General features: G+C 53.8%; 1 protein-coding gene and 1 long non-coding RNA gene across 13 annotated transcripts in view; one reads left to right on the forward strand and one right to left on the reverse strand.

The window, feature by feature from the left end:
- The window catches only part of B3GNTL1 (UDP-GlcNAc:betaGal beta-1,3-N-acetylglucosaminyltransferase like 1), a 98,726-nt gene extending 93,542 nt beyond the window's left edge, over positions 1–5,184 (reverse strand). For all 12 annotated transcript variants that reach the window (XM_045044594.1, XM_045044593.1, XM_023244388.2 and 9 more), the window contains exons 1-3: positions 5,070–5,184; positions 3,248–3,364; positions 3,049–3,148 (exon numbers count right to left, since the gene is read on the reverse strand). In XM_045044594.1, the coding sequence (XP_044900529.1) occupies positions 3,049–3,148; positions 3,248–3,364; positions 5,070–5,108 (256 nt within the window). In that variant the 5' untranslated portion in view covers positions 5,109–5,184. The remainder of the gene's footprint in view (positions 1–3,048; positions 3,149–3,247; positions 3,365–5,069) is intronic.
- Positions 5,185–5,730: 546 nt separating this feature from the next.
- On the forward strand, positions 5,731–6,561 carry LOC123381976. Its single transcript, XR_006589666.1, has 2 exons — positions 5,731–5,927; positions 6,015–6,561. It is a non-coding gene; the product is annotated as an uncharacterized LOC123381976 (long non-coding RNA).
- The last annotated feature ends 20,645 nt before the right edge of the window (positions 6,562–27,206 follow it).

Raw genomic sequence — 27,206 nt, forward strand, 5'->3', positions numbered from 1 at the left:
GGTCAGCTCCACTCTGATATCATAGCCAAAGACATCACAGGAAAGGAAAATCACACACCAACATCCCTTACAAACATATATGCAGAAATCTCCACAACAGGTTAATCTATACACAATCTATACACAAAAGGTAAATTAGTGGTGGCGCAGGGCTGGGGGAAGCAGGGTGTGGAGGATGATGACTGAAGGGTACCAGGTTCCTATCTGAAGTGATGATAAGTCCTAAAATTGACTGTGGGGGTGGCTGCACAGATCTGTGAATATACCAGGAACCACTCGACTGTATACTCTGATGGGTGAACTGTGTGGCATATGAATACATTTGTTATAAAAAATATTTGATTAACCCAAAAGAAGGCAGAAAAGGAGGGAAAGGAGGGGGAAAAAACAGAAGCAACTAATATAAAACTAATAGCAAGAAGACAGACTAAAAGCTATCATTAGTCACATTAAATGTAACTAATGCAAACATTCCAGTTAAAAGGTGAAGACGGTCAGATTGGATTCGCTGTCTATAAGAATCTACAGGGAGGGGGTACTGTTTAAAGGAGGTGCCCTTCAACAAATGGGTTAATAGTTTAAAAAGGTGGAAAAGATATACTATATTAACACTAGTCAAAATAAAGCCAGAGCAGTTAAATTAATATCAAACAATGTAGATTTCAGAGCAAAGAATATTAGCAAGATAGAGAGGGTTATTTCATAATGATGAAGGGTCAACTCTTCGTAACAACCCTAAACGTTAACCGAGTTTCAAATTATTGGAAGCCCAAACTGACAAAACTAGAGACGAACAGACAAATGTACAGAGTTGGAGATTTCAATGGCCCCTCTCAATAATGGAAAGAACAAACAGACCCCAAATTGGCAAGTACACAGTAGATTTAAACAAGACTCCTCAGCTTGACCTGATTCACATTTATGGAGAACTCCATCCAACACCATTGGCTACACAACCTTCTCAAGTACACGTGGGACATTTGCCAAGACAGGCCACAACCTGGGCCATAAAATAAATCTTACTAAATTTAAAGATTCAAGTCAAAGCATGTTCTCTTACTACAGAGGAATTACATTAGAAATCATTAATAAAAGATATATGGAAAATCCCTCAAATATTTGGAAACTAACATACTTCTAAATAAGCCATGAGTCAGTAAGTCAAAATAAGAAGGTGTTTTGAAACTGAGGAAAAAGGAAAGGAACATATCAAAATTTGTGTGATGTTTCTAAAGCAATAGTAAGAGAAAAATTTCTATTACTAAATGCCTATATTAGAAAAGAAGAAAGGTCTCAAATCAGTGACCTCAGCTTCCACCTTAAGAATTACGTGGGGCACCTGAATGGCTCAATTGGTTAAGTGTATGACTTCAGCTCAGGTCATGATCTCACAGTTTGTGAGTTCAAGCCCCACGTCCAGCTCCGTGCTGACAGCCCAGAGCCTGGAGCCTGCTTCAGATTCTGTGTCTTCTCCTCTCTCTGACCCTCCCCTGCTCATGCTCTGTCTCTCAATTATAATAAATAAACATTAAAAAAAAACCAACACAGAATTAGGAAATGAAGTCAGGTGCCTGGGTGGCTCAGTTGGTTAGGTAACCGACTTTGGCTCAGGTTATGATCTCACGGTTTGTGAGTTTGAGCCCTGTGTAGGGCTCTGTACTGACAGCTCAGAGCCTGGAGACCTTTTTGGATTCTGTGTCTTGCTCTCTGCCCCTCCCCCGCTCATGCTCTGTCTCTCTTTCCTTCAAAAGTAAATTAAAAAAAAAAAATTAGTAAGTGAACAAATTAAATCCTAAGTAAGCAGAAGAAAGAAAATAATACAGATCAGAGTGGAAATAGAAAACAGGCAAAATAGAAAAAAGAACTATATAGAAAATCAATGAAACCAAATGCTAGTTTTTTAAGATTAAAAAAAAAAATGGACAAAAATAAATCAAATGTCACAAGAAAAGAATTTTAAGAAGTAGAGGTGACCAATATTATGATCAGTCACACTACAAATAAAAACACCCTAGTTTTTTGTTAGGCTGAATAAGTAAAGTATGCATGGTGGTCTCATACAAATCCTTCCCAAAGAGTAAGAAATTCAGGTGTACTGGGTTCTTAACAGGGATAAACTTTAGGGGTGCCTGGATGGTTCAGTCAGTTGAAAAACCAATTCGATTTCAGCTCAGGTCATGATCCTAGGGTCATAGGATTGAGCCCTGCATCAGACTCTGTGCTAAGCACGGAGCCTGCTTGGGATTCTCTCTTCTCTCTCTCTCTGGCTCTCCCCTGCGTGCGCTCTCTCTCTCAAAAAAAAAAAAAAAAAGTGATAAACTTCATTTTTTAGGATATTTTTCACCAGAATTTGAACATGATACTATTTTTTTAACGTTTATTTATTTTTGAGACAGAGAGAGACAGAGCATGAACGGGGGAGGGTCAGAGAGAGGGAGACACAGAATCTGAAACAGGCTAGGCTCCAGGCTCTGAGCTGTCAGCACAGAGCCCAACGCGGGGCTCGAACTCACGGACCGTCGGCCGCTTAACCGACTGAGCCACCCAGGCGCCCCGAACATGAAACTATTATGAAAGTTAATAAAAGGAAACTTTATTTAGTAGAGTGGAGTTAGGAGATGGGCAGGGGAGCTGTGGGCCCAGCACTAGTTAGCAATCACAGACCCAACAGGAGGAGAGGCACCTTGCAGGTGGATACTACTTACTCAGCAACAGGAAGGTTTCCTGCTGCTCCGGCAACAGCCCAGCCAATGAGAAGCCACCATACTTCCAGCTCCCAGTATAGTCCAATGGACATTCTGTTTACAACAGCCCCGCCCAACCTCCTGCCTCCTCTATAAAAGCCTCCCCGCCTTACTCTCCAGACTTGCCTGTAATTCTGGTGAGGTTTTCCTGTCCTAGGTTGGGATTCTCTTCTATTCTCAAATAACCCCATCTTTACCAGTAAAATAGTTGGCAGTGTTGTTTTAAGGTTAACAGTGTTTAAATACACAAGTCATAAGAAACCATTCCTTACAGTTGAATAATAAACTAAACAGGGTCACTAACCTCCTCGGGGTGAAGGAGAATCATGTCCTCCAATGACCACGAGGACACCAGAGTTTTCCAGTTTCACTTTCCATTTCTCAATGATAGTCATAGACTTGTCCTGAAAGCACAAGGACATTGGCAGTTCAGGAAGCTTCCCTCAAAACAGATGTGACTGTTCATGCTAGGGCTAAATCACCAACAGGAAGTTCATAAATACCTTACTAGCATCATTAAAAACCGAGAGCTCCATGGAGCCTTCAAAGTCCTGTTGCAAAACAGACTCCAAGCACTCGTCCAGCCACAGTTCAGCGTTGTAGACCGGGAGGATAATAGACTGCAATTCAAAAGAAGTGGATTAACAAATGTAAGTGTGAGGGCTAATAATGCCTTTCCTCCATTCCAGTTTACTTTCCTGTTAACCCCGAGCATTAGCCCCATGCTCATTTCCAAAGGGTGAGGTCCGACATACAGAATAATTGGGAATAAGGCTTCCAAAGAATTTGTCACCAAAACAGAAGGTGTCTGTTCCTTCTCTCCAAGCTCTAATGTTCTTTTGCTCCGTAAGATTTATTATGTCTTAGATTTCACTGAATTGTCTTTGGGATACTTTTGAAAAGGAAACAAAAATATTAAAGGCATAAAAGATTTTCACAGTTCAATGGCAAATTCATGTGTTCTCCAATACATCATTTCGGCATCTGTGTATTTTCTAATTCACTCATAAAAATAATCTATTGGTCCTTTTCTTGGTGGAGTAAGCATTTTCGGTGAACCATGACATTAGAGAAACTCCAGCAAAGAAACTCTTTTCAAGTGCCTGCACACAAGCTTTAACAAAGTATGGGGGTGGGTACTGGGAAAATGGGGGTGACCTCCATCTATCTCTCTCTCCTTTTGCTCTACTGAGTTTAGGACAGTTTGGTGCTGTCTTTCTCTCCTACAGCCCAAATCAAACAAAAATCTCTAAAGTGTATGGAGTAAAACAAGTGAAACCTGACTGCCAACAAAATAGTAGCTGATTATCTTAATTTTGTACGTTACGACATTAAGCAATATGAAATACCCAAAGACAGAAATTACAGTCTACCCTAACCCTTGAGTTTATACCCTAATGAGGAGTGGACAAATTCCTACACAAGAAGACAGAACACGGTCATCCAGGTGTGTTTACACAGTGCATATGCATACACATACGCATGGGCACAAACGATATGCACATACATGAGTATTCAGTATCTACATGCAGTATAGACAGGATTATAAAAATACTAAATCTGAATACGGTTTTGAAAAATTCATAGACTGAAAATATAATTCAGTCAAATTCTTTACTCTGAGGATCTGATTCAACAGCGAGAACCCTTCCTGAATCTGTTAGCCAAAAAGTGGTTACCTAATTTACTCACATATTTACTTTCCTTTTAGTGTTTACTATTTTTGCGAGTGATAGACAGAGAGCAGGGTAGTGGCAGAGAGAGACACACACAGAATCGGAAGCAGGCTCCAGGCTCTGAGCTGTCAGCACAGAGCCCAACTAGGGGCTGGACTCACAAACCATATCATGACCTGAGCCCAAGTCAGAAGCTTAATCGACTGACCCACCCAGGCACCACATATTTACTTTTAAAGTAAGCATTATTCTTTAATGGAAAAGAAAAAAGGAAAGCATGTTTTTAATGTCCCCAAGATCTACAATAGAAAACAATGTGGATTTCCGTCAAAGATGGGTCTTGATTAAGTTCTGTTGGCACTCTTCTGCTGGAGGTTGCTTTGGGCAGAGACCCCCCCCCCCCCCCAGGAAAGCTCCTGGTAAGTGGTGACCCACAGTAGGCGACGTGGGGGTGAGGAGAAGGGACAGGGAAGGAGGAAGAGAGAGAGCGGAGGCTGGAGGTAAGAGGAGGCGAAGGGGAGTCGGGGAGGGAGGGGACGGGAGGAGACGAGGGAACGAGGGGAGAGGACGAGAGGAGGGGAGGGGACGGAGAAAGGGGGGAGGGGACAGGAGGAGGGGCCGAGGTGGCCCCCGCGGCCCGGGCACCTACCACGTGGGGCGCCGCGGCGCGGTCCCCGTGGGCCTGCATGGCAGCGCGCTCCTTCAGCCGCCCCGCCCCCTGAGCCCGCAGCCACGCCCACGTTGGCTTACGGCGCGTGCGCGGGCGGCTCGCCCGGAATGCCCCACCCCCCCAGGCCTGCCGCCTCCAGTTGGCGTGGTAAGCCGGCGATCTAGCGGGGAGTGGAGAGGAGCGGCCTAGAGAGGCTGGAAGCACGGAGCGGGGGAGCAGCGCCCCCGCGCGCCCGGGGCGGGGAAGGGGGCGGGCCCGGAGAAGGGGAGGCCTCTGGGGAGGAGAGTGAGCGGGGCGGTGGCGGGTCGGGGGGGCGGGCCCGTTGGGAGGAGGAGGGCTCGGGGGGCAGGGGCCGACCTGGGGAGGGGAAGAGCTCGGGCCCAAGTGGAGCGGGGAGCTGAGGGAGGGCGGGAGGAGGGCAGGGCAGGGGGCAGGCCGGGGCGGGGGGGGGAGGGGGGCGGGGGGAAGAGATGGACCCCTGGGGAGGGGAGGGGCAGGGGGTGGGCCCTGGGGGAGGGGGGGCGGGAGGGTTGGGGACGGCGTGGGGCGGGCACGTGGGGAGGGGCAGGGGGCGGGGTCGGCGAGCCCTGGGGAGGGGGAGGGGTGGGAGATGGGCTCCTGGGGAGGGGGCGGGGCCGGCCGGGCGGTGATGTGTGCGGATTCCTGGAGGCTGGGGCCTTGTGCTTTGGAGCTTGGGCGGCTCTTGTGTCCCCGTGTGTCCTCTCTCTGCCCTGTCCTTGGGCCCCCCAGCCCTCCTGCTCTCACCTGCGGGAATTAATCAGCTCTGGAGTCCTCAGTGAAATAAAATGTTATAAACATCCTTTGGTTGTGGAGAAGGTGGGGTTTGTGAGAAATCACGCTGTGCTGTTGGTTACAACTTAAAATCCAAACCAGATGACCTTTAACATCACCTTTTTTCAAAAGAAAGGAAGCACGTGACAAGTCATCTGACCGACCCGACGCAGGACCAGGAGAAGGCTGAGAGCGAGACGAGGACACCCGAGCCTTCCCCCAGGAGGAAGGGGCGTAGGGGCGGGGCCTCGGTGTGCCGCGGGCCTCCACCCCTCATTTCTGCCTCCCCAGCCGGACAAGGGTTGTCTGGGCTCAGCGCTCCTGTCCTAGAGCCCCTAACCCACGTGTGTCTCCTTGCAGCTCTGTGCAGCAGAGTCCCCGAGACCCTTACCCCACTGTTTGGCACCGAGTAATGGTGTCCTGTCAGCGGTGTGACCCCTGGGAGCTTGCGCCCCTCCCGGTGGGACAGGCCCGTGAGGGCCCACTGAGTTCTGCCTGAAGCTCGTGGACCAGTGGCAGCACTCACTCACGTTAGGGTGATTATCCCCCACGTTGGTCCCAACCAATGTAAATTTATGACCGAGTTTATAGCTATCACTGCCGGCACAGATTTTCTCTTGCCCCAAACCAAGAATATTCCACAAACTAACAATTAAAACAAAGCCAAACTTATTCTTTAGATTTTTAAAGCATCACTTTAAATGTAATTTTTCCTTAACCTGCGTCAGTATTTGCACAGCCCTTATATGGGTTGAAACTCTTAGGTAAGATGGGTAAAAATGCAACCTTATTTACAGTGGCATATTAGGAATAGCTTATTTTAAACAAGTTGGTAGAAAGCCTCAGTAGTGGGGCGCCTGGGTGGCTCAGTAGGTTGAGTGTCTGAGTCTTGATCTCAGGATCATGAGTTCAAGTTCAGCGCTGGGCTCCACCCTGGATGTGAAGCCTACTTTAAAAAAAACAAACAAAGCCTCCTAGTAGCTCTCGGAATACCTGCAGGCTTTAGAGCCACAGCCCTCAGCAAGCAATGGGAGGAAGAGGTAAGAGGTCATACATGGTGTCCCGTGCCTCCACAGCACATGACATCGGAATGGGGCTTGGTTGCCCTGTCTTGCTTCCTGCATATCTCTTGCTGCCAGAAATTTACTTTTCATTGCCTTTCCCCTAATAAAAATTTGGTGATAATCTGCTTTTTGTAAACATTCAGAAACGTCAGAACATTGCAAGCTTCAGAAATGCAGGGTTGAGGCTGGGTAAGGGCCTGAGATTAATCCCTTCCTGGATGGCAAGATTCTCAGCAGAGAGCAGGCCCTGGGGACTGTCCCCTCTCCACACCAGAGGGACAGAGGGAGGACTTGGGGCAGACTGAAAAGATAAACAAAGTCACAGGACACCTGAGGGGAGGCATGCAAAACTCGTACAGCTTTTGGCTCACCAGCTGACCTTTTCCTCTACTTTAGTTGCTGTTTGTTCAGACTAATTGGTGGACACTGGTTGTATCCAGAAGACTTGATGCCAGTTTCCAGGGCCTTCAGATACGGAAACTGCCCAACAGCCTCTACCATGCTGGTGTATGGGGCAGATAAGTGGCGAGGTCTGGGCCCCAGACTCAGGAGTCTGCCTGCAGAGTGTCAGGGGAGGGTGAGTTCAAGCTCCAACAGCAGCCAGACGTCCCACACAACCCCGGCAGGATGAACCCCAACACAGCTCCAGCTCGACCTGCCAGGACCATGGGCCTGCTGGGAGGCAGGGACCCGCCGGGCACTGGGGAAGGAGACTGGCTGCCCTTGGTGGCCAGGGCCCCTGGATGGTAAACGCGTTCTCCAGGGAGCAGCCAGCTGCCTGAATGTGCGGCCTGCGCTGTTGCTGTGGTTTAAGTCTGCTTGGGACTTGTGTTGGTTTAATGGCTCATTAAGGGGTTGCAGCCCATACTTTTTAAACAAAGTAACTTACTAGACATGGCCTAGTGTGGATATGATCATGTCAGTTCCATTGTCAGCAGCCTGACTTCCTGGAGTTGAGACCTGTTGGGGTTCTATTGCCTCAGTAAGGATTCTGGCTTATGTTTTCATCCCCTCCACTGGGTTGGCCACTGGGTACAGGGTCAGGGTGCCCTAGACCCCATTGCTGTCCCCCGCAGCCACAAGCAGGGGCTGGCCAGTGGGTGATGTGAGATCTGGAATGGCACCCTGTTAGGGGGAATCTTCTCCCCCAGCGGCTCTCAGCTCTCCCTTGGGGCGCTGCTCCCCGCCCCACTCAGCCGTGCTTTCTGGGAGTGACTCCACTCTTACTGGTGAAGGGGTGAAGGGGCAGAGTGCCCTCACAAGGAGGATAAGGGGTAGACTGGGCTAGACTCTGTCCCACAGAGTCGGAAAATCATACCACGTGGAGGAGGGGCTGAGCAGCCCTATATGACCCTGCAGGGAAAATCAAGACCCCACTCAACACCTTAGCCATAGAGCACACAATGAATGTTTTCTGAGGAATAACTAATGCGTGGAAGCCATTGTTGTACCAGTCTGCATTGTTCTGAAATGAACCAGGTTATCAGGAACTCTGGAGAGAGACCGAGAATCCCATCAACTAAACATTTTCTAATGCCAGGCACTTTACAAATATTGTCTCATGAAGGCCTAGCATACATGATTGACCTGAACCCAGAGTCTGGACTCATTCACCGGACTGGCCGCAGGAAGCAATGAGGTTCCCACTAGAAGCTGCATTCAATTAACAGCTGAGCACACATCTGGAGTGGATTTGATGCAAGCATTTGAGTATCACATAGAGTGTTTGTCTTGGCCTGGGTGCCCATCCCCTTAGCCCAGAAAGCAGAGCACGAGTTGGGGCCTTTGCAGTGAGGGCTTTTGTTCCCAAGAGGCTGGGGGCAGGGGAGTGGGGCTGGGAAGGAGAGGGAGCCAGAACCAGTGTGCTCTGTTGATGGGGTCCCCATTATGGGCAGCTGGAACTGGAACCCTGAACCTTCCCAGACCACTGGAGAATTATCCACCAGAGCTCGAAGGAGAGAAGCCTTCACCCTTGGTCCTGTCATCTGGGGTCGCCCCTTGGGGCATTCACTCCCCTGCACTTGTGGGTGGTAATGTGGGATCCCACAGGTATCCCCTAGGGCATGGCCAGGTGAGGCTTGTCCAGAACTGTGTGCCGTGGGCCTGGCTGGAACCAGAGTATGAGAAGGGCTGAGCAGGAGGCAAGAGGAGGCTGACATGAGATTGGAAAAGCAGAAGGAAACTTAACGTAGGGCCTCCAACTGCCACCATCAATGAGCACATGTGGATGATTCTGGAGTGATTTCAGCCATCTGCTCTCCAGGTTCTGGATAACTCACAGGTGGGTGGCAGGTGCCTGTGGGAGGTGTGTGCACAGCACGGGTGTTAGTGCTTGAGCACCCTGAGTGTGCAAAAGGCCAGGAAAGGCCAGTTACACGTCCTCCTCCTAAGTTTTAGTAGGAAAATGTCATCTGTAGGAGAAACGGCTTGGTTAAATTCATGGAACCTGGAGAGCAGGAAAGCCAGAGGCTTCAGGATGACTTCAGCCTTTTGGGTGAGGCCTCACAAAAAGTGGCTAATGTCAATGACAAAGCCAGGGGGCTGCTGGGAGCCTGGCCCGGGTGTTAGCCAGGAGCCTCCCTCAGCCTGCCTCAGCACCTGTCCCCGGCAGCTCGTGTAGGTGAGGGCCGCATGGGATCTGACATCCACTGCATCCTTTTCAGCTAGAACAAAGCACGGGTGCTCTTGCAATGTTCTTTTATCCACTGCCATCCCGTCTCATGGGAGAGGCCATATTCACGGTGGCCAGGCATGTGGGGGCCACGCTGGGACTGTTTCTGGGCTGGGCCACTTCTTGGCCGAGTGGCCCTGGGCCATGGACACAGTCTGAGCCACTGTGCCTGTGTGAGCATCCGTTTCTCATACAGCCCAGGCTGTAGCCTTAGGCTCGGAGTGCCCAACAGGGCCAATGCCTACCCCACACACCTGCTGTGCCTCCTGGGTGTCCCACACCAGGGTCCAGCCCCAGGAGCTGAAGACCCCACCCTGCACCTGCTCACCCACTATTTGCAGACCATTCCACCTGCACAAGCCCCCCCTGCAGAGCCTCTGAGCACCTCATCCTAAGCCTCATCCTCAGTTCAGCTCGCGGCCTGTGGGCCACGGGGCACACCTTCCTCTGGGTCTCCTGCTTCCTGCCCTTGTGCCACGTGGCCCCTTCCCACCCTGAAGCTAATTCCTACTTGTCCTTCAAAGCTGAGAGTGGTGTCACCTCTCTGTGTCCTTCTTCAGTGCCCCATGGCCCCTGAATAGATAGCACCATCGTAACACATCACAGAGCCCTCCTTTCATTTCTGGGGACTGTTGGCTCCTGGGGAAGGGGCATGTCTCTGGCTTCAAATCCCCAATGTGTCCTGTGCCAGCAGCTGGCCGGTGCTGTCAAAGATTGAAGGACCAAATGATCCACATCCTTGATTTATAACCTCTCTGTTCCGTGGGTGAGAGTCTGCTCCATCACACAAAAAGTATTAAAAGATACTTTTCAAAAAAGTAAAATCATGAGTCATCCAAATACAAAATGAACACGTGTCAGGATTTTAACTCATCAATAAATGGGGAAACCAGTAAGATGTTAAGCCTGATCAAACATAAAATCTGAATATGGGCACATGTAGACACAGTCAGGAAGTGAGTGCACTCACATCACACTGGGGAGCACCCACTGGGCATTGACCCCGTGTTTGGAATGATCTCTTCCACAGGGTGGAAATCAAGTGCATCTCTGTGGACAAGATTCCTCTGTATCACATCGTTTTTTTCTAGGCTTAGGGAGTTGTTACATCACTCTATCAGAGATAATGCAAGGTGCTGACCACTGCAGAGCCAGGAGACCCAGCACTGACCAGGCTTTCCACTGGAAGGGCGCCCAGCCATCTGTTTGTCATTCTAATGCCATATACACTTTTCCCGGTAAAGGCACCACACAAAAGCCTACTATATCACTTGGTGGGACCAAGCCCTGCATCAGAAGGAAAGCACACATCTCTCCTCCTGAGGAGAGATGTGCTGGGACCCCAGGGGAAGCAGGGCGCTGTGGGATTGGGACCCTGCAATGCTCTCCCCTGAGGAGAGTTTGGGGGAGGTGGGGAGGGAACCCCAGCCATCCCAGCTCACATCCAGGCCTCCTGCCGTGCAGGCCAGACACGCACAGTGGTGCTGCTCACACACAGGTCACCAGCACTCGCTGGTAGGGGCCAGCGTCCAGCAGCCAAGTAATAAGTGGCCTGTATTTGAATCCCTGATGGGGACAGCCGTCACCTGGTCCCCTAGTGCTGCCTCCCTGAATCATGAGATCTGACACTGGATCTCAAAGCTTCCTTAGCTGGACTTTGTCGGGAGACACTCCTACATGGATCCCTCGGGCTCGACCTCACCCAGCTGGGCACGTCAAGAATGTAAAGCCCGACATGCTCCTTACCTGGGCCGATACACGAGCAGCTGGGAGGCGTGAGGGAATGTTGCCGTCCAGGAGGGAGGCCTGGCTTGCTTGCTGCCTGCTGTAAAGAGAGGCCCTCTCCTGGTGAGGACCCCTGCCCACACAGCGTCTTTTGGGTCTGGGAGAGGGGCTCGGTGAGCCCATGCACACATGCTGACCCTCTAGCCACTGATTTTGCTGTGAGGAATAAACCCTTTTATCTCCTCCTGGGAGCCCCATATCTTCTGTGAGCATGTGAGTATGTGGCAGGCTATCTCGGCAGCCCCAAGTGGAGGAAGACCTCCCACCTTGCTCAGTCCTGCGGCGTCTGGTGGACACTGTGGGGACTGGGGCCTTGTGCTCACACCTGCTGGGCTTGGCTGCTTCGACTGCCTCTCTCACTCCAGGTACCTGGCCCGGGGACTCATCTAGCTTGAGGAGGCCTAAGCTAGAAAAGCAACAAGGAAAATCAACATCCCAAACTCCAGCACGTGAAAGATGTGTCCAAATACCAACACATTTTTATACTTTCACGTTTCAGCCCCTCAGGCTCGTGGCCCCAGAGACCCCACCGCTCTGCCCCCAGCACTGTCTCTCCTTTAAGTTGCTGCCTCCATGGGGGCAGGGACAGGGTCTTTTTGTCCACTGCCAACTCCCTGCGGCTGGCAGAGTCCAGTGACCACGTGAGTCAGCTGCTGGTGCAGGGCCAGGGCGGGGAGGCTGGGAAGGGGCCTGGGGCTGGCTCTCCAAGCCTGCAGGGTGGACACAGATACGGCTCCAGGGCAGGCTTCGGGTCCGGGCCGTTCCAGCCCCTCAGCCCGTGACCCATGGTCAGACAGGAGAGTTCCCACTTGCAGGGGGCTCACATGTGTGAGCTACACATCTACACGTAGGTCTAGTTAGGGACCTAATATTATCAAAATGACTCAAGATGTTCAAAATACCTTTTACCTCAGTTTTACATGGTAGGTATAGAAATCACCAAACAGCAGGTGTATACTGTCTGAAATAGACTGCTGGTTTGGATTATGTGGTTATTTTGATGAATGTGGACAGTAAAGTCAGGTAATAATTCAGGCTTTCTCAGAATTACATTGTCCAGTTTGATGACCCACAGGAAGGGCTGTGCCCTGCCCCCCCCCCCCGGTCCCCCTCCCCCCGGGCCGGATCCAGCCTCTCACGTGTTTGTTGGGGGCTGCGGAGCATTTTGGACATCAGTGTATGGATTCTGGACCACATGGTAACCCTGAGCTCATGCCGTCCCCTCCTGGGGACCTCACTGGGGGCTGAGTGAGGGCTGTTCTCTCCTGCCAGGCTTCGCAGTTCCCTGGGCAAATAAATGCCACAATATCGAAGCTGCACTTTGCCCTTTGCTCCTCAGCGGGTCCCCGAGAGCCTGTGGCCTCATGTGGCCACCGTCACCATTGCCCATTCCAAGCTCAGGCCCAGTGTTCCTGGGTAGAGCCCTTCAGCTCTCTGAAAGAGAGCTTGGCTACACTTATGTACACATTTTAAAGTTTTAATGTTCTATGAAAATAGAGCTTTAAGCAAATAGGGACAAGTTTAATTTTTTTAAAGCAAACACTCAAATACAAGAGTCTTTTAGAACACATCTTCTGAGAACGAGCCTGGTATTTTTTCCACGGCTTATCACACCTGCGGCTTGGCTGCTGCGCTTTGTGAGCTAACGATACCGAAGAGTGAGAAATGATAACCGGCAACACGGGCATCCCCAGATGTGGGAGGAGAGGGTGCTTGCCCCTCAACACTGGCTCCACAGCCTGTCATAGCCTGAAGGCACAGGATAGCCATTCTACAGGTCCACCCAAGCAGACTGGCCGGGAGTGTGTAAACTTGGTCCATTAAATGAAATTAGAGGCACTGATGATGAACTTCCTGCTGGTGTTCCCTGCCTTTCAGGTTTCTTGGCACTGGCTTCTGGATTTGGTTGACGAGTCCCTGCCGTCTGCAGAGCCCCCAGTGCAGGAGGCAGGCTCTGAGGAGCTGTGCAGGCACGAAACCAGGGCCACGAACAGGTGAAGAGTTCACCCATGTGGCCTCACTCTTGGCTCACAGGCCCTGTATCCCCTGGAGCTGAGGGAAGTGCCGGTGGCCACTGGCCCTGGCTATGTCCAGGTGAACTGGGAGCTGTGCAGGGTGCCTTCTGGGTCCTCCCTTGTACCTGCTCCCTGGAATGGACTGGAGGGGCCGGGCCTCAGAGAGACATTCCCCAACCTCGGGGCACCAGCACAGTGGCCACAGGGCAGCAACATCTACAGCCAGGTCTGGCCCCACACAGAGAGCCAGGCGGTGCCAAGGGGCACTGTGGTGAGGGGCTCTGGGTCAGCCCTAGGCCCCAGCCTGCTCATCACAGTTTCCCTTTACCTTCATGTCCTTGCCTCCAAATTGGAAACAGTGATGTCTGCAACCCAAGTGGGTGTGGGGCTGGGAGATCATAGGGGAGCAGAGAAAAACTGCCAGGCTGTAGCTCAGCTCTGCTGGAATCCATGTGAGGCCCTGTGGGAGCCATCAGGGAGGAAGGTCAGCTGGATGGAGAAGGTTTAATGTCTGGGACACCCAAGGTGACATTCTCACGCAGGGCCAAATCTGGTGGTCAGATTTGATGTTGACATCACTCTGTGGCTTTGCCCATATGTGAATCTGGAAAGCCAGGACTCCTGGCTGAACTGTTTTGAACTGGCTTAAAAACATGGTGTCGGCTGGTCGCTGGTGCCCATGGCCCCACTGATGTTATCAGGGAACAGAGCCCTGTGTCTGCTGGTGCCAGCCCCTGTGGGCAGGCGGGGGCCCCACTCTGCCCTGGAGGCCTTACCATGGCCGGGGGTGGTAGAGCTTCCTGCCAGCATGGTCTCCCAGGGCCGGCGGCCTTCTTCCTCCAGCTTCAGTGGAACCTACCATAACCAATTCATTGTGGTGCACCCACAACGTCCCAGTTGTAGCCCTCATAGTCTTGAGTCCCAAAGGCCTCTCTGTCTTAGAAAACTGGGATCGTTGGTCACAGAGCCCCAGCAAGAACTGGTGGCCAGGGCTTGGGGGGACATGGGACTGTGTGATGTCCCCAGAGAGAGCAAGGGAATCCCTTGGAGAGAGAGGGTGCTGGGTGGACAGGACTACGCCTGCACAGGCCCCCGGCAGGAGGGAGTGAGGACTCTCTGGCACCCCAGGGTATGGAGGGTACGGCCTCTTCTGCTCAGCTCACCTGGGAGTTTCCTGGCTCCGGTAGCCTTGGCGACTGTGGGCAGTAGTAAGGCTCAGACTCCTGATTGGGGCTGTCATCACCTCCACGGGGCCTGCCTGCCTGGCTGTGCCCCAAACTGTAGATACCTTGCTTTACCAAGCACACCGTTGGGGGCAGACGTGATCCTCCCATCTGAGGATCTCAGCGACCCCCCACCCTGAAATGTCACCACACTGCTCCTTCCTGTGGTTGGGAGATTTCGTCCTCTGCATTATCTATAAATCTGTCACGAGATGCATTCTTTCGTACTAAGAACGTCAGCAGTAGAGCTGGTGGGGGTTACTCGGTCTCAGCTGGGACGTCACTCTGTTGCCCTTCTGCTACCCAAGAGCCCTACACGCTCTGTGTGTCCAGGTCAGGGGGCCTCTGGAACTAGAACCGGCTTCCCCAGGGAGTGGCTCCTGAACCCTAACTGTGGAGGGGGGTGGTGGCGCGGGCCAACGAGAAGGGGTGGCATGGAGCTCTGGCGCGGTCACCTGCTGTCCCTCACCAGATTATGTGCTGGAGAAGTGTTAACAAAAAGTGGCAGAATGCCATGTCTACTGGGATGGGGTTGCAGGCATCTGATACTCCTGACACGGGACCCTTGGGACCCCCCGCTGATACTCCCGACACAGGACCCTCTGGACGCCCCGCTGCCTGGGTGGCTATTTTCACCCTGTGGACACTATGAGCCCCACTGACAGCACCAGCCTCTCCTGGGGCCCTCGCCACGTGCTGACCAGGCCTGATCCCCTTCCCGACCCCTTTGTTCTGCACATTTGAAGTTGCCCTGGAGGTATTTGCTGCACCATCCAAACCTCTTCTCAGTGAAAGAGGCATAGGGAAAGGCCTCAAGCCAGCTGCGAGCAGAACTTTGGTCCTTTTGGGAATGGGTGGGGTTAGGTTAGGCTGGCTCAGCTCAGATTTAAAATGACAAGAAACAGACCCAAGACCTCGGAGTGCGGGCAAGGCAGACGGTGACCTGTAGCCTCCCCAGGGCCATCTGGGGGACAGTTATTTTTGCTGTTTGAGGTTTTGTACTTCCTGCTTGGACATTTTTGGAAGCACAGGAAACACATGGGGTTTAACTAAAGAAAGGAAAGTGCCTCCAAATCTTCTCCTTCCATGGGGAGTGTGCCTGTGGGGACCAGCCTTTCCACTTGGGCGGTGGAGAGCAAGGCCCCGGGACACAGGGCCGTGTTCCCCGCAGTGGAGCTGGGAGCCAGGGCGTGAGCCGGGCTTGCCCACCAAGCTGTCTGCAGCACGCCCTCGCAGTGGGAGCTGGTGATGGGGTCTTGCCTGGGCTCCCGTGAGAAGCAGAGAAGACCCTTCCTTGGAGGGTGCTGGAAGCAGCGTGTGGTGGCTGTGCTGCCTTTCCCTCCTGAAAAGCCTACGTGAGTGCCGGCTTGCGCCCTGGGGCACTGACCATGAGCTGGGGCCCAGACAAAGGCCCGTCCCTCTCCCCACCTCCCAGCCCTGGCTTGCTGGAACACCAGTCAGCACAGCGGCTTCCCCCCTCTTGCCTGAGTTGGGGAAGGAGGTGCCCAAGGCCGGAGGTGGCCCTCGAGTTACATTGCAAGGTGGATTCACACTTGTAGGAGACTGCACAGAACGTGGGGTCGGGTGATGTGCGGGACATGGCCCCACGTTGGCCATGAGAAGTAGGTACCCAATGGCCATGGGAATGCTGTGCAGGACACCCCCCCCGCCCCGGTCCCCCAGTCACCCAGGGGGACTTCCACGTGGCTGTCTGCTGGAGTTCAAAGTCCTGTTGAATGCCTCCTATGTGTAGATGTTGTAGCAGGTTTTTGGGGCCCACAGGTGAGAAAGACACATCTGACTCCAGGAGCTGCAGCCTGGGCAGGGCTGATGTCACCCAGCCCAGCCCAGTCCAGCCGGTCAGTGCCTCCCTGACCACCACCCTGAGGATGGCAGTGTGGCCTCCCTCACGGGCAGGCTGGGCCAAGACAGCATCTTTGCAGGGAGGAGGTAGTGGGGGCTGGGGAGGGCCCAGTAGGTTCTGTGCCCCAAGGGCCTCCTCACGTCCCTGCCTGCACCCTGCCTGTGGTTGCAGGGCTCTGGGGGCCTGGAGACCCCAGGAGGGGTCAGGAAGGACTGTGGGTGGGCAGGCTGGGTGGTTGCCAGGACAGGAGACTGTGAATATTCAGAGCTGGTCACCCAGGGAGATGGCAGCCGCTCCGCCCGCCCTCAGCTGGGCTTGAAAAGAAGTGAGAACAGACGGAATTCAGAAGTGCCCACAAAAGGGCTTCCTGTCGACACCAACAGACTTCAACTCCTTTCTCCTCCACCCCCCTCCCCAACCCCGCACTGGCGCCGTGGCCGTGCTGCATCCCCCAGGGTGACAACCAGGCCACGAAAAGAAAGTCGACCCCCTGGCCCCCAACCCTATGATTTTTTTTTTTTTTTAACTGGGTTTGAAATCCAGATCCTGCCTCACAGGCACCAGCGCCAGTCTGGAGGGCCCTGCGAGCTCCCTGCAGACTTCCTGCTGAAGGTCCAGGGGGACACCGTGGACGCCCCTCCGTAGCTTCCTGAGTGCCACACGGACTACACACACATGTGCACACATGCGCACACACACGCACTACCCACACGGTCATCCATGCACACGCACGCACATGACTACACGCTCCTGCATGTACACATGTGGATGCACATGTGCACACACAACACGTGTGCACACACACAGATACACGCACGTGCGCACACACACGCACAAGGCATGTACCCGCACACACACACCACACTCACACGATCATCCACGCACATGCACACACATGAATATATGCTCCTGCACATGCACATGTGGATGCATACGTGCACACACACACGGCACGTGTGCACACACAGATACACACACGCACCACCCACACGATCATCCATGCACATGCACACACGTAAACACCCGCCTGCACATGCACATGTGGATGCATACACACACACACGACGCATGTACACACACAGGTACACGCACGCACATGCACAACACACATTCACTCACAAGGCGTGTACACACACGTGTTCACATGCCCAAGACGTGCACACACACACCTGTAACACGAAGGGGACGGAGACCCACCGTTGCAGGACAGGACCAGGATGAAGGGGAAATTGCTCTTTTTCCTCTCAGTTCCTCTGGCACAATGGATTTTTTCCCCAATAAGTTTATTTACCCTCCTGGTTAAGGAATAGGACTGACAACATTTTCATGAGCTCTCTAGGCTTTTCCATGTCACTTCCTCATGACACAAAGCTGGCACATAGGTGGCTGCTCAGGGTCGAGGGGTTTGTGGGAAGGCAACGCACCCACAGGCATGAGCAGCAGGACTCAGGCATCCCCCACCCCCACCCCAACACACACACTCTCCACTAGAACAGATGCCAGCAGTTCCTGCGGCCACTGCTGCTCGGGGTTGAGCGGTCAGGACTGGACGCTGGAGGGGACAGAGGGAAGGAGCTGTCTGTGCTCCTGAATCACAAACGAAAATGGGAACCACACCCACCCTTTGGCCATGCATGCTCCACCCGGGCCACCCACAGCCCCTGTGGGGTCCATACTGTGCTTTCATCAAGTCCATTTACAGGTGGGGAACTGGTGGATTGAAGCAAGGATTGCCTTCCTCCAATAACACACACAGAATGTGCTGGAGGTTTTGGCGGACGCCACATCCCCATCTGCCCCTGATGCTTCGGGCACCATTGGATCTGCTGGATCACGCAGCCCAAGTGACAGAGCAGCTCAAACAGCAGCCTGGACCTGCCCCAGGGCCTTCTCGAAAGGAGCAGACTTTTGGCCCTTCAGTAAATTGGCTGGAGTAACACACTCAAAGGAGGAATATGTTGCCTCCCAAAGCCAGAGACCTATTAGTGTTATGCCTCTTTCTTGGTTGCAGGGGGTGCCAGCTAACCCTTCACCTCGGAAGAGATATCTCCACGTGCCCCACCCGTCTGGACTCCTAGAAATGTCACCAAGGAGGGAGGCCCCTGAATTATTGTTGGACTTATTTCCCGCCTCTGTCATGCAGATATCCTACCAGTAAGTCTAGAGTTGTTGCTAGTACGTCATCGGTATCATGGACAAGTGTGAGATCTTGTGGAAGGGAACAGCGATCGAGGTCCCTGTGAAATAAATTATGACATAGGGCTGGAGAGTTGATGTTACCCCGAGGTTGGACAGTGAAGGTGCATGTCTGGCCTTGCAGCTGAGAGCAAGCTTCTCCTGGGGCCTTGCGGGCATGGGTGGACAGACAGGCATCTCCCCAGGGCAGTAGCTGTACTCCGGGCACCAGGGTTGTGTTAATTTGCTCAAGCGATGAAAGTGCAGCCAGGGCAGCAGCTGCCACTGGGGCAGCCACCACCCAGCTGAGCTGACGATGGCCCTCTGTCACTCTCCAGGACCCTCCTGCACAGGCCAAATAGGGGAACCTGCACCATCCACGTCCTCGATGGTGGCACTAATCTCACAATCCTTCCAGGAGTATGGGCTGCTTTGGGCTTACTCTTTTCCCAGTAGAGATGATTCTAGTGGCCCTACTTGGCCTTTCCCTCCCAAATAGGCCTCACTACACAGGTCTGGGAACCGGTGTGGGGACGTGGACAGCTGCTGGGTGTGTTGATCCCAATCAAGCATTCTGGAACTGGGGAAGTAAACACAGGGTGCATTCAGGGCCACACCAGACCCTCTGTGAGACAGACATGGGCTAAAACTCTGTGGACCACCTGGCCTCCAGGAGCCCCCACTCTGGCTGGACCACTGTGATGGTCTGGGTCCCTTGGAGTCAGTGTCTGTTCAAAATCTGTAACTGGTGGTCCCAGAAAGCTCTGATTATTCCCTTTTCCCCAGAGCACAGTTCCCTGGATGAGAGGCCACAGAAGGTGAAGACCGGGGAAAGATTACAGTTCAGTGATGCTCCAGGACCTTCCTTGAGGGAACCCTGCCTCTCCCACTTCAAGGTGTTCTGTGTCTATAACTGGCTCAGGTCTGAGAATTGATGGAGGGGCCAGGACTCTGTTTTTTTATGATTAATGTCAGACTTTCCCACATTTGACCCAGAACTTCTCTGCTTAAGTAGATCAAGTGAGAATTCGTTGGGCTTCCTGTGTGTTTGACATCTAGCCTTGCCATGACCAACCAGCCAACACCACAGGTCTCTGTGAGTCCTTGTGACTGCTGCTTCCACTCTGCTGTCCACCCGGGGAACCACGCCCACCTTGCCTTTGGCAGGTGAGTGTCCCTGCCACCCCAGGATCCAAGTACTCTGTCATATTCAGGTTACTTGAGCTGGTGTGGTCCCCTCTGGAGGCTCTGACCTGCATGGAGGGACCACAGAGTTCTTCAGGGTGCTAGGGTCACCTCACACATTCACTCCTCACAGCCTTGGGGGAAGCTGCATCTTCTGGAAGCTCCATGTAGGTGAACTGGTCTTAAATGACCGAGTCACTCCAACATCCCTAATCCTTTGGGTCCCTTTTTCTACATTGGACCAGGGCAGCTCAGGCATTTCTAACCCACTCACTGTGGCCATCCTTTGGTCCACGTTTCAGCCACCCAGGCTGTCAGTGCTAACCCTAACCCCAAACTGCAGTGTTAACACAGAGTCTCTGCTTGGTGAGCCCATGTCAACTGTTTTGAATTTGACCTGATCCAACATTACCTTCCTTCCATTCTATCCATTCCCACACATTCTGTGCATAGATTAGACAACTCAGGTAGTTCTTTTGGAATGCAGCCCACTTCCTCACAAGGCACACTCTGAACCCCGTCTTCAGGGCCCGCTGAGACCTTGGTCATAGGTCTAGATGCAGAGGGACGTCCTGAACATTGTCATGCAGGTAGCTGCCTCAGAGGGGCCGTATGGCCCTTATGGTCCTCAGGCAGTGCAGGGACTGGGGTGTTCTGTGGGGTGCAACCCTAACCCTAACTGTGTGTGAGGGGCACAGGACTCTTCCCAACCCAGCACCTCATTTCTTGGGGCAAACTCACCACCCTGCCGTGCTCCCAGAGCCCATGCGGTAGAGGTTCTTGAAGAAGTGTTTCCTAGCTTCTGTAAGGGGTGCACAAATCAGGCCAGAAGAATGAGTCTGTAATGGAATCCAGTCACTGCCTGGTTGGCCTTGCCTATGGCATTTGGTGACCTTAGGTGCAAATGTCTGTAAGCCACGCCCATGATCTGACCTTCCCCCACATTCACCAAGCAAGGTTCCAGCACCTGACCCTCCCCCCACGCCTGCCTGACTCCTCTCACCACTGTCTCTAAGGTTTGCCCAAGCACATGTGATTACACCCCTGGACCCTCCCCCAGGCCCCCAGGACTCCCACTTCACAACCATCCCACATGGGGCTCTGGAGGCCCTTCCTTGTCCAGCCTGAATCTCGGACCCAAGGAAGGTGAGGCCCACTTGGATTTCCCACCACCATGTCCGGACAGACTCAGCAAGCTGGCCACCACCTGTCCTCCAAGGCTGGCTTTGCCTGCTTCTCCTGGTTCTGGGTGGGGCTGCCCATTCAAGTGGCACCCCCACTGCAAAGGGATGAAGTCCTGCGGCTCACACTCAGCCCCTCCTTCAGGCAGCAGCCTGCTATGGCCTCTCTGCAGAGCTGGGCGTGTGGAATGGAGACTGCACGGGTGGGAGCCAGCCCCCTCCCCACCCCTGGAGAGCCCCCAACGAGGGTATTCTATAGCAGTCCCTGCCTGCTCTCCTGGGCCGAGTCACTGTAGCGTGGCCCAGAGCTGACCCAGAGAGGGCTTGTCCCCAGGGCTCCCAGCTGGGCCCGTGGAGGGCAAACCTCGTCCAGCTGGGCAGTTCCGGGCAGGGCCTCCACCGTGGCCGGTCCACTGCGTCTTCCACCCCCAACCCTGGCCTGTGCCGTTGGCACTGAGGGTGGGACTCACCCAGTCCCCTGAGGTCCAGCCGGAGGGCCTTCTCCTTTTATTGGGGATTTCACACCTCATTCCCTTGAAAGCCTGGAGTCCTCACCTCTGTTTCTGCTCCAGACGCCCAGGTTCCTGGGCTCTCTGATGCTGACAGGCCATGGTGTGTGGGTGCAGAGGTCTGGGGCTGGATAGGATCCCCCCAGTCCCGCAGTATCACTGATACTGGCTGGGAATTCTGATACCAGTGGCATGGCTCAGCACCCTCCAGGGCCACCTGCCTGAGATGGTGGTCTCTGGCAACCCCAGGGAGCCCCCACAGGGCCGGAGCTCCCATGTCACCCAGACCCAGCTGTGTTCCTTACACTGCATGTTTTGGGGACAACAGAGAAAGTGCAAACTGGCACCTCAGTGGGCTTAGGGACCTTGTCTCCCTATGAAGCCCCGGGGCGGTGCAACTCATGGTACCAGGACGGTGTCTTGCCTCACACATTGTCCTGGCGGCTGGCGACTCCTCAAGGGTGTAGGGGCAGAGGGTCATGACCTTTGCAACTTTCAAATGGTCCCGTGGAACATGTACAAATGTGTGCACACAGAACACATGGAGATGTGCCAACGCCAACAGCTGCTAGATCAGAGTCTGTAGTGCTGGGTGGACACTCACACAGCCTCAGATTTTCAGAGGCTCAGTTGGGATGTAAAATGGTAACTGCTGTGTCAGACACCCCCCTACCCAGAAGGCAGCCGAGTCCTTTCCTCAGAGGCTGGTTCAACCAGGAGGTTGAGGTGGGAGCAGCCCCTGTGGAGCACGATGTGGAGGCAATGAGGAGCACCCACTGGATGCCATGGGGAGCATTCACTGGGAGGCAGGGGAGCACCTACTGGGAGGCATGGGGAGCATCAACTGGAAGCCATGGGGAGCATCTACTGGAGGCCATGGGGAGCACCTACTGGGAGGCTGGGGAGCACCAACTGGAAGCCATGGGGAGCATCTACTGGGAGGCATGGGGAGCATCTACTGGAGGCCATGGGGAGCACCTACTGGGAGGCTGGGGAGCATCAACTGGAAGCCATGGGGAGCATCTACTGGAGGCCATGGGGAGCACCTACTGGGAGGCTGGGGAGCACCAACTGGAAGCCATGGGGAGCATCTACTGGGAGGCATGGGGAGCACCTACTGGGAGGCATGCAGAGTATGTACTGGGAGGCATGGGGAGCACCTACTAGGAGGCATTGGGAGCATCTACTGGAAGCCATGGGGAGCACCTCCTGGAGGGCATGGGGAGCATCTAGAGGAATCTTATGGGAGTACCTACTAGGAGCACATGGGACCATTTAGTACAAGTGCCAAACTTGGTGCAGGGTGAGGATATGGAAGCTGAAGCTGGCATTTTTGTACAGAAGCTGGGTCTCTGGGTGAGGCCTCCGCCCTTGGCAACCACGACCCTGCCCTCTGGTTGTCACCACCCTGGAGCCTGTGAGTACAGGAACAATCCCAGCCCTGCTTAGGGAGCCTCCGTGACAGGCTGTGTGGAGCTGCAGGGTAGTAGAAATGCACATGCTGGGAGTCCTGTGAAGCTTGGCCTGAAGCTGCCCAGACAGAAGTGTGGGAGAGAGCCTGGAAGCCTTCCTAGAGGGATAATGCATAAGCATCACCACCCGGGGGTGGGGCGGACGGGGAGGGGTGCTAAGCTGTGACAGCAACACTCACCAAGTAGGTGGTGCACGGGTTTTGTGTACTTGGTACTGTGATTACCTGTCTGAGGCCTGAACCCAGCCCAGGAGTCCAGAGATACCCTGTCTTCCTTACCTGAGATTGTGTTCACCTAGGAGGGTGGGACACTGGCACCCTGGGGAAAGGAGGTGGGATTGCCCTCCACATAGGGCTGGGAAGATCCCCCTGTGGTTCAGAAGATGTGGGCCAGGCCAGAGTCTAGCAGGCAGGCTTGGGGTGGGGGTGGGGGGGACCCTCAACAACACACTCCCTCAGGGCAGAGCCAGGAGCCATTGGACCAATGTTATTGCCCAGGTCCCTGCAGCACAGACTGGAGTGGACTGGGCTTGTCCAGGGCCTGGGGGCTCCTGCTAGCTGGGGCATGTCCTCCTTCCTCAATTCCAGCCCCCTGTATACTGCCTCTCTATACCTTCTCCTAGACCAGCTCTAATGGTAGCCCTTCAGGTACGTAACTCCTTGAAGACAGAGGCTCAGACTCCCAGACCAGCCCAGGCCTGGCTCAGCACATGGTTGCTCAGAGTTCCAGCCTATGCACACATGTGACCGGCCACACTAGGATCCACTGGGATGTCCAGCCGTCATGTCCACATCTCATACAAATTCACCTTCTACTGTAATTGGTCCCTCCTGAGTCCACCCTGTGAAGGTCAGGGGGCCCTCCTTCCCTTGGGGTGCTGTGCTGAGGGAATCCAGATGGACAGGTATTGCTACTGGTGTGATGGCTGTGGACTCACCACCCTGGGGCCCGTGGTCTGTTCAGGGCCAGGCAGAGTGAGATGCTGTGGAGGCCCGATGGCCCAAAGTGGCTGTTGTCAACAACAGTAATGGTGGGGTGCAGGGATAATCATATCACTGCAGCTAGCTTCCACTGCTGAGTCCCAGACCAACTCTGGGCAGCACTAGCCAGAGTCACATGCTGGCCAGTCGGCCTGGACTCGAAGCCCACGGCCAGCGTGTGGCCGTGTGGGCGATGGGAGGAGTCCCTCAGATCCCAATCCAGCCAGCTGCCCACGTTCTTCCTCCTACCTTTCTCTGCACAGACAGCAAACCATGCCAGCAAATTAGGTTAGGGAGGCGTTTAGGTGAGGGTTATAGGGTTGAGGCCGGCTGGCCTCGTTTTATGTCTAATTATATGTTGCTTGCCGCAGTTGCTAAACATAAATCACAAGCGTTTGGCCACAATTATAGTAATTATGTCCCTATGAGAAGGTCAGCACAAATGACCTCAGAGGAGAAGTAGTGTGGCAGCAATGAGTCGGGAGGCCGGGGGCTGAGATGGGGAAGGCACTGGGTCTGTGCTCAAACCTTCCTGGGCAGTCGGGAGTCTGGGAGTTTTCACGCAGATGACCAAGGGGAAAGTGGACAGCGCCATCAGCAAAAGTTCTCAGGCATTTTTCAAATGTCAAAGGAGAAGTGGGCATGTTTGGGAAAACCTTCTAACATTTTTCTGTAAGTGTCCAGTTTCTAGGGGAAGCAGCCAACTCTCCTCAGCAAGCAGATTCAGGTGACTGGCCATTTTGAATAACAGAAGAGGCATCCTGATACTTTAAAACCTCAAGACTGGACAGAAAATAAAACCGTTTACAGTGGTTGGGTTCTGTTAGTGGCTCAAAGATGTCGCACTGAGAGCCGGCTGGCTGGGTGGGGGGAGGCGGGGGCACCCACGTGAGGGCCTGAGCTCCACCAAGAGCCAGGCTTATGATGCCCACCTGATGTGAGGCTTTGTGTGACGTCATGAAGCCGACAGCACCTGTGAATTAGCACAGCACTCACTTTGCAGGTAAACAGGACTCAGGAACAGACCGAGCACACAGCCTGTGTGATCTGGACCAGGGAGAGGCCATGTCTGCGTCCAGTCCACCTGCCCTCATAGGACCTGCACGAGCCCCCACACTCACAGGCAAGGAGAGGGTGTCCCGCCCCTCAGATCCCACCTCCAGCAAGTCTCTACCCTTAGGTGACGAATCCCCACTAGAGGAGAGGACATGTGGGCACCTGTAGCCAAAGCCACAAAAACTCCCAGGCCAGGTACACACTGGGGAGCCCACAGGTGTTGTCCGGTGGTAATCGTGGTCCTGGTCACGCTGGAGGCCACTGCTGCCGCCATAGGGTGTGGGGGGCTTTGTCTGCCTGGCCACATCCTGCCTTCTGAGACCAGCCCTGGTCAGGGGCCACAGCCCTGGAGCTTATCATGCAAACATGCCCAGGAGGCATCTGGTAAATGTTTCTTGAGTGAATAGACAAGGTGATGAGTGAAGGTTGATAGTGACCTGAATTTGGGCCACAGACTCACCCCACACGCGCTTTGGAGGGCAACCCACACCCCGCCCCCATCCAGAGTACTAACCTCACAGGGCACACTGAATTGTCCTGGGGGCTGCTGCCACCACTGAGTCCAGCCCCATTCCTCTGGCCATGGAAGATTCTCAGGCAGGATGGTGGGAGCCGGGACCCCTTGGCTGCTGTCACCTGGGTGGGTGGGGGGGCAGTGCCCCTTCACGAGCAGGTGCGCACTCTACCTTCCAACACTCCCTCTGGTGTTTGGAGGGTGGTGAACACAGGAAGTCCCCGAATGTTGCTTGGACGCCATGATGTCCAGCTCTTCCCCACTGTGGGTGCCACTGTGGCCCTGGCTGGATTTAACTGGAGAAATGCTCACTGGGAGGTACACCTAGCCATCCATGTGAGCACACTCCAGGATGCCCTTACTGCCAGGGAGAGCCCACATGCCTAGCCAGCAAGGACCCTTCTGGATCATAGTCAATCCCACGGGGTATCTTTATTCCCAACCAGGCCCTAGTGGGTGAAGTGGGGCAGGTGATCCCCAGGCAGCCTCAGACAGCCATGACCCACCTCACTCTACTGTCCCCAGGCCCAAACATACACCACGGGCACCAGGGACCCATTTATGAGGACATTTCACTGCAGGGTCAGGAGGGGTCAGCAGCCCCACTCTGCAAGGCACAGAGAAGGATCGCTAGAGCATAAACCTCTCCAGGAGCTGAGTGAAGCCCCAGGAACCAGTTCTGCTACTATGGCCCCACCCCACAGCTGGCTGGCGGCTGTCAGCTTGTCAGGAGGAGGGAAATCTGGAAATTCCTGCTTCAGAGACCCTCAGGAATCCGGAGGTACCTGTGTCCCCAGAAGGGAGGGCCCGTCACAGAGCCATAGGTCTGAGAGTAGCAAGGCCAGGCCCTTCCTAAGAACACTGCCAGGTGGGCATGACTCCCTGAGCTCTTGTTTTTAATTAGTAGACTTCCTATTTTAGGGTTACAGAAAAATTGAGCAGACAGTACAGAGAGTTCCCACATAGTCTGCCCATTCCCCTATTATTAATATCTTGTTAACAATATTAACATGTGTGATTGTTACAACCAATGAGTTGATATTGATATATTGTTAACTAAAGGCTGTACTGTTCAGTCCTGCATGTTTTATATGTTCCTGTATGTTGACAACTGCAGGTCCGTAGGCACCACTGTGTTGTCCTACTTTTAGGGAAGTGGTCCTGGGCACAGGTGGCTTGGCAGTTCTTCAGCTCACAGAGCCCTGAACCTTGCATAGGAACTGGCTCCACATTGCCCCAGGGGTGGCCTCTGCCCTTTGGTCCAGTGGTTTCCAGGGAGTTCTGAAGCCTTAGCACTGTCACTCATTTGTAATGGGGGGGCGGGCGGGTGTCCTAAGGCGGCCCCTGCCCCTTCCCCAGTGTGAGGCCCTGAGCCCTGACAAGCATACTGAGCTTCAGGGGCAGTTTCTTTACTATGGGGAGCGTCCTGGGTGCGAGGTGCTGCTGGGCTGCCTAGATATGGTTGTGGGTAAGAAGTGGTTGTAGTTTCCAGATTCACAACTGGCAGGTTCCTCCCCCAAGCGGCCTGGGTGGTGGTTTCACTTCGCCCATTGCTCCCCGCACTTCTGCACCCTGGTACCTGCAGCAATGCAGGGCACACACTCCAAGGTGGTGTGGGGAGGGGTGCAGG

Source organism: Felis catus, chromosome E1, assembly GCF_018350175.1.
Source record: "Felis catus isolate Fca126 chromosome E1, F.catus_Fca126_mat1.0, whole genome shotgun sequence".
Taxonomy (NCBI): Eukaryota; Metazoa; Chordata; class Mammalia; order Carnivora; family Felidae; genus Felis; species Felis catus.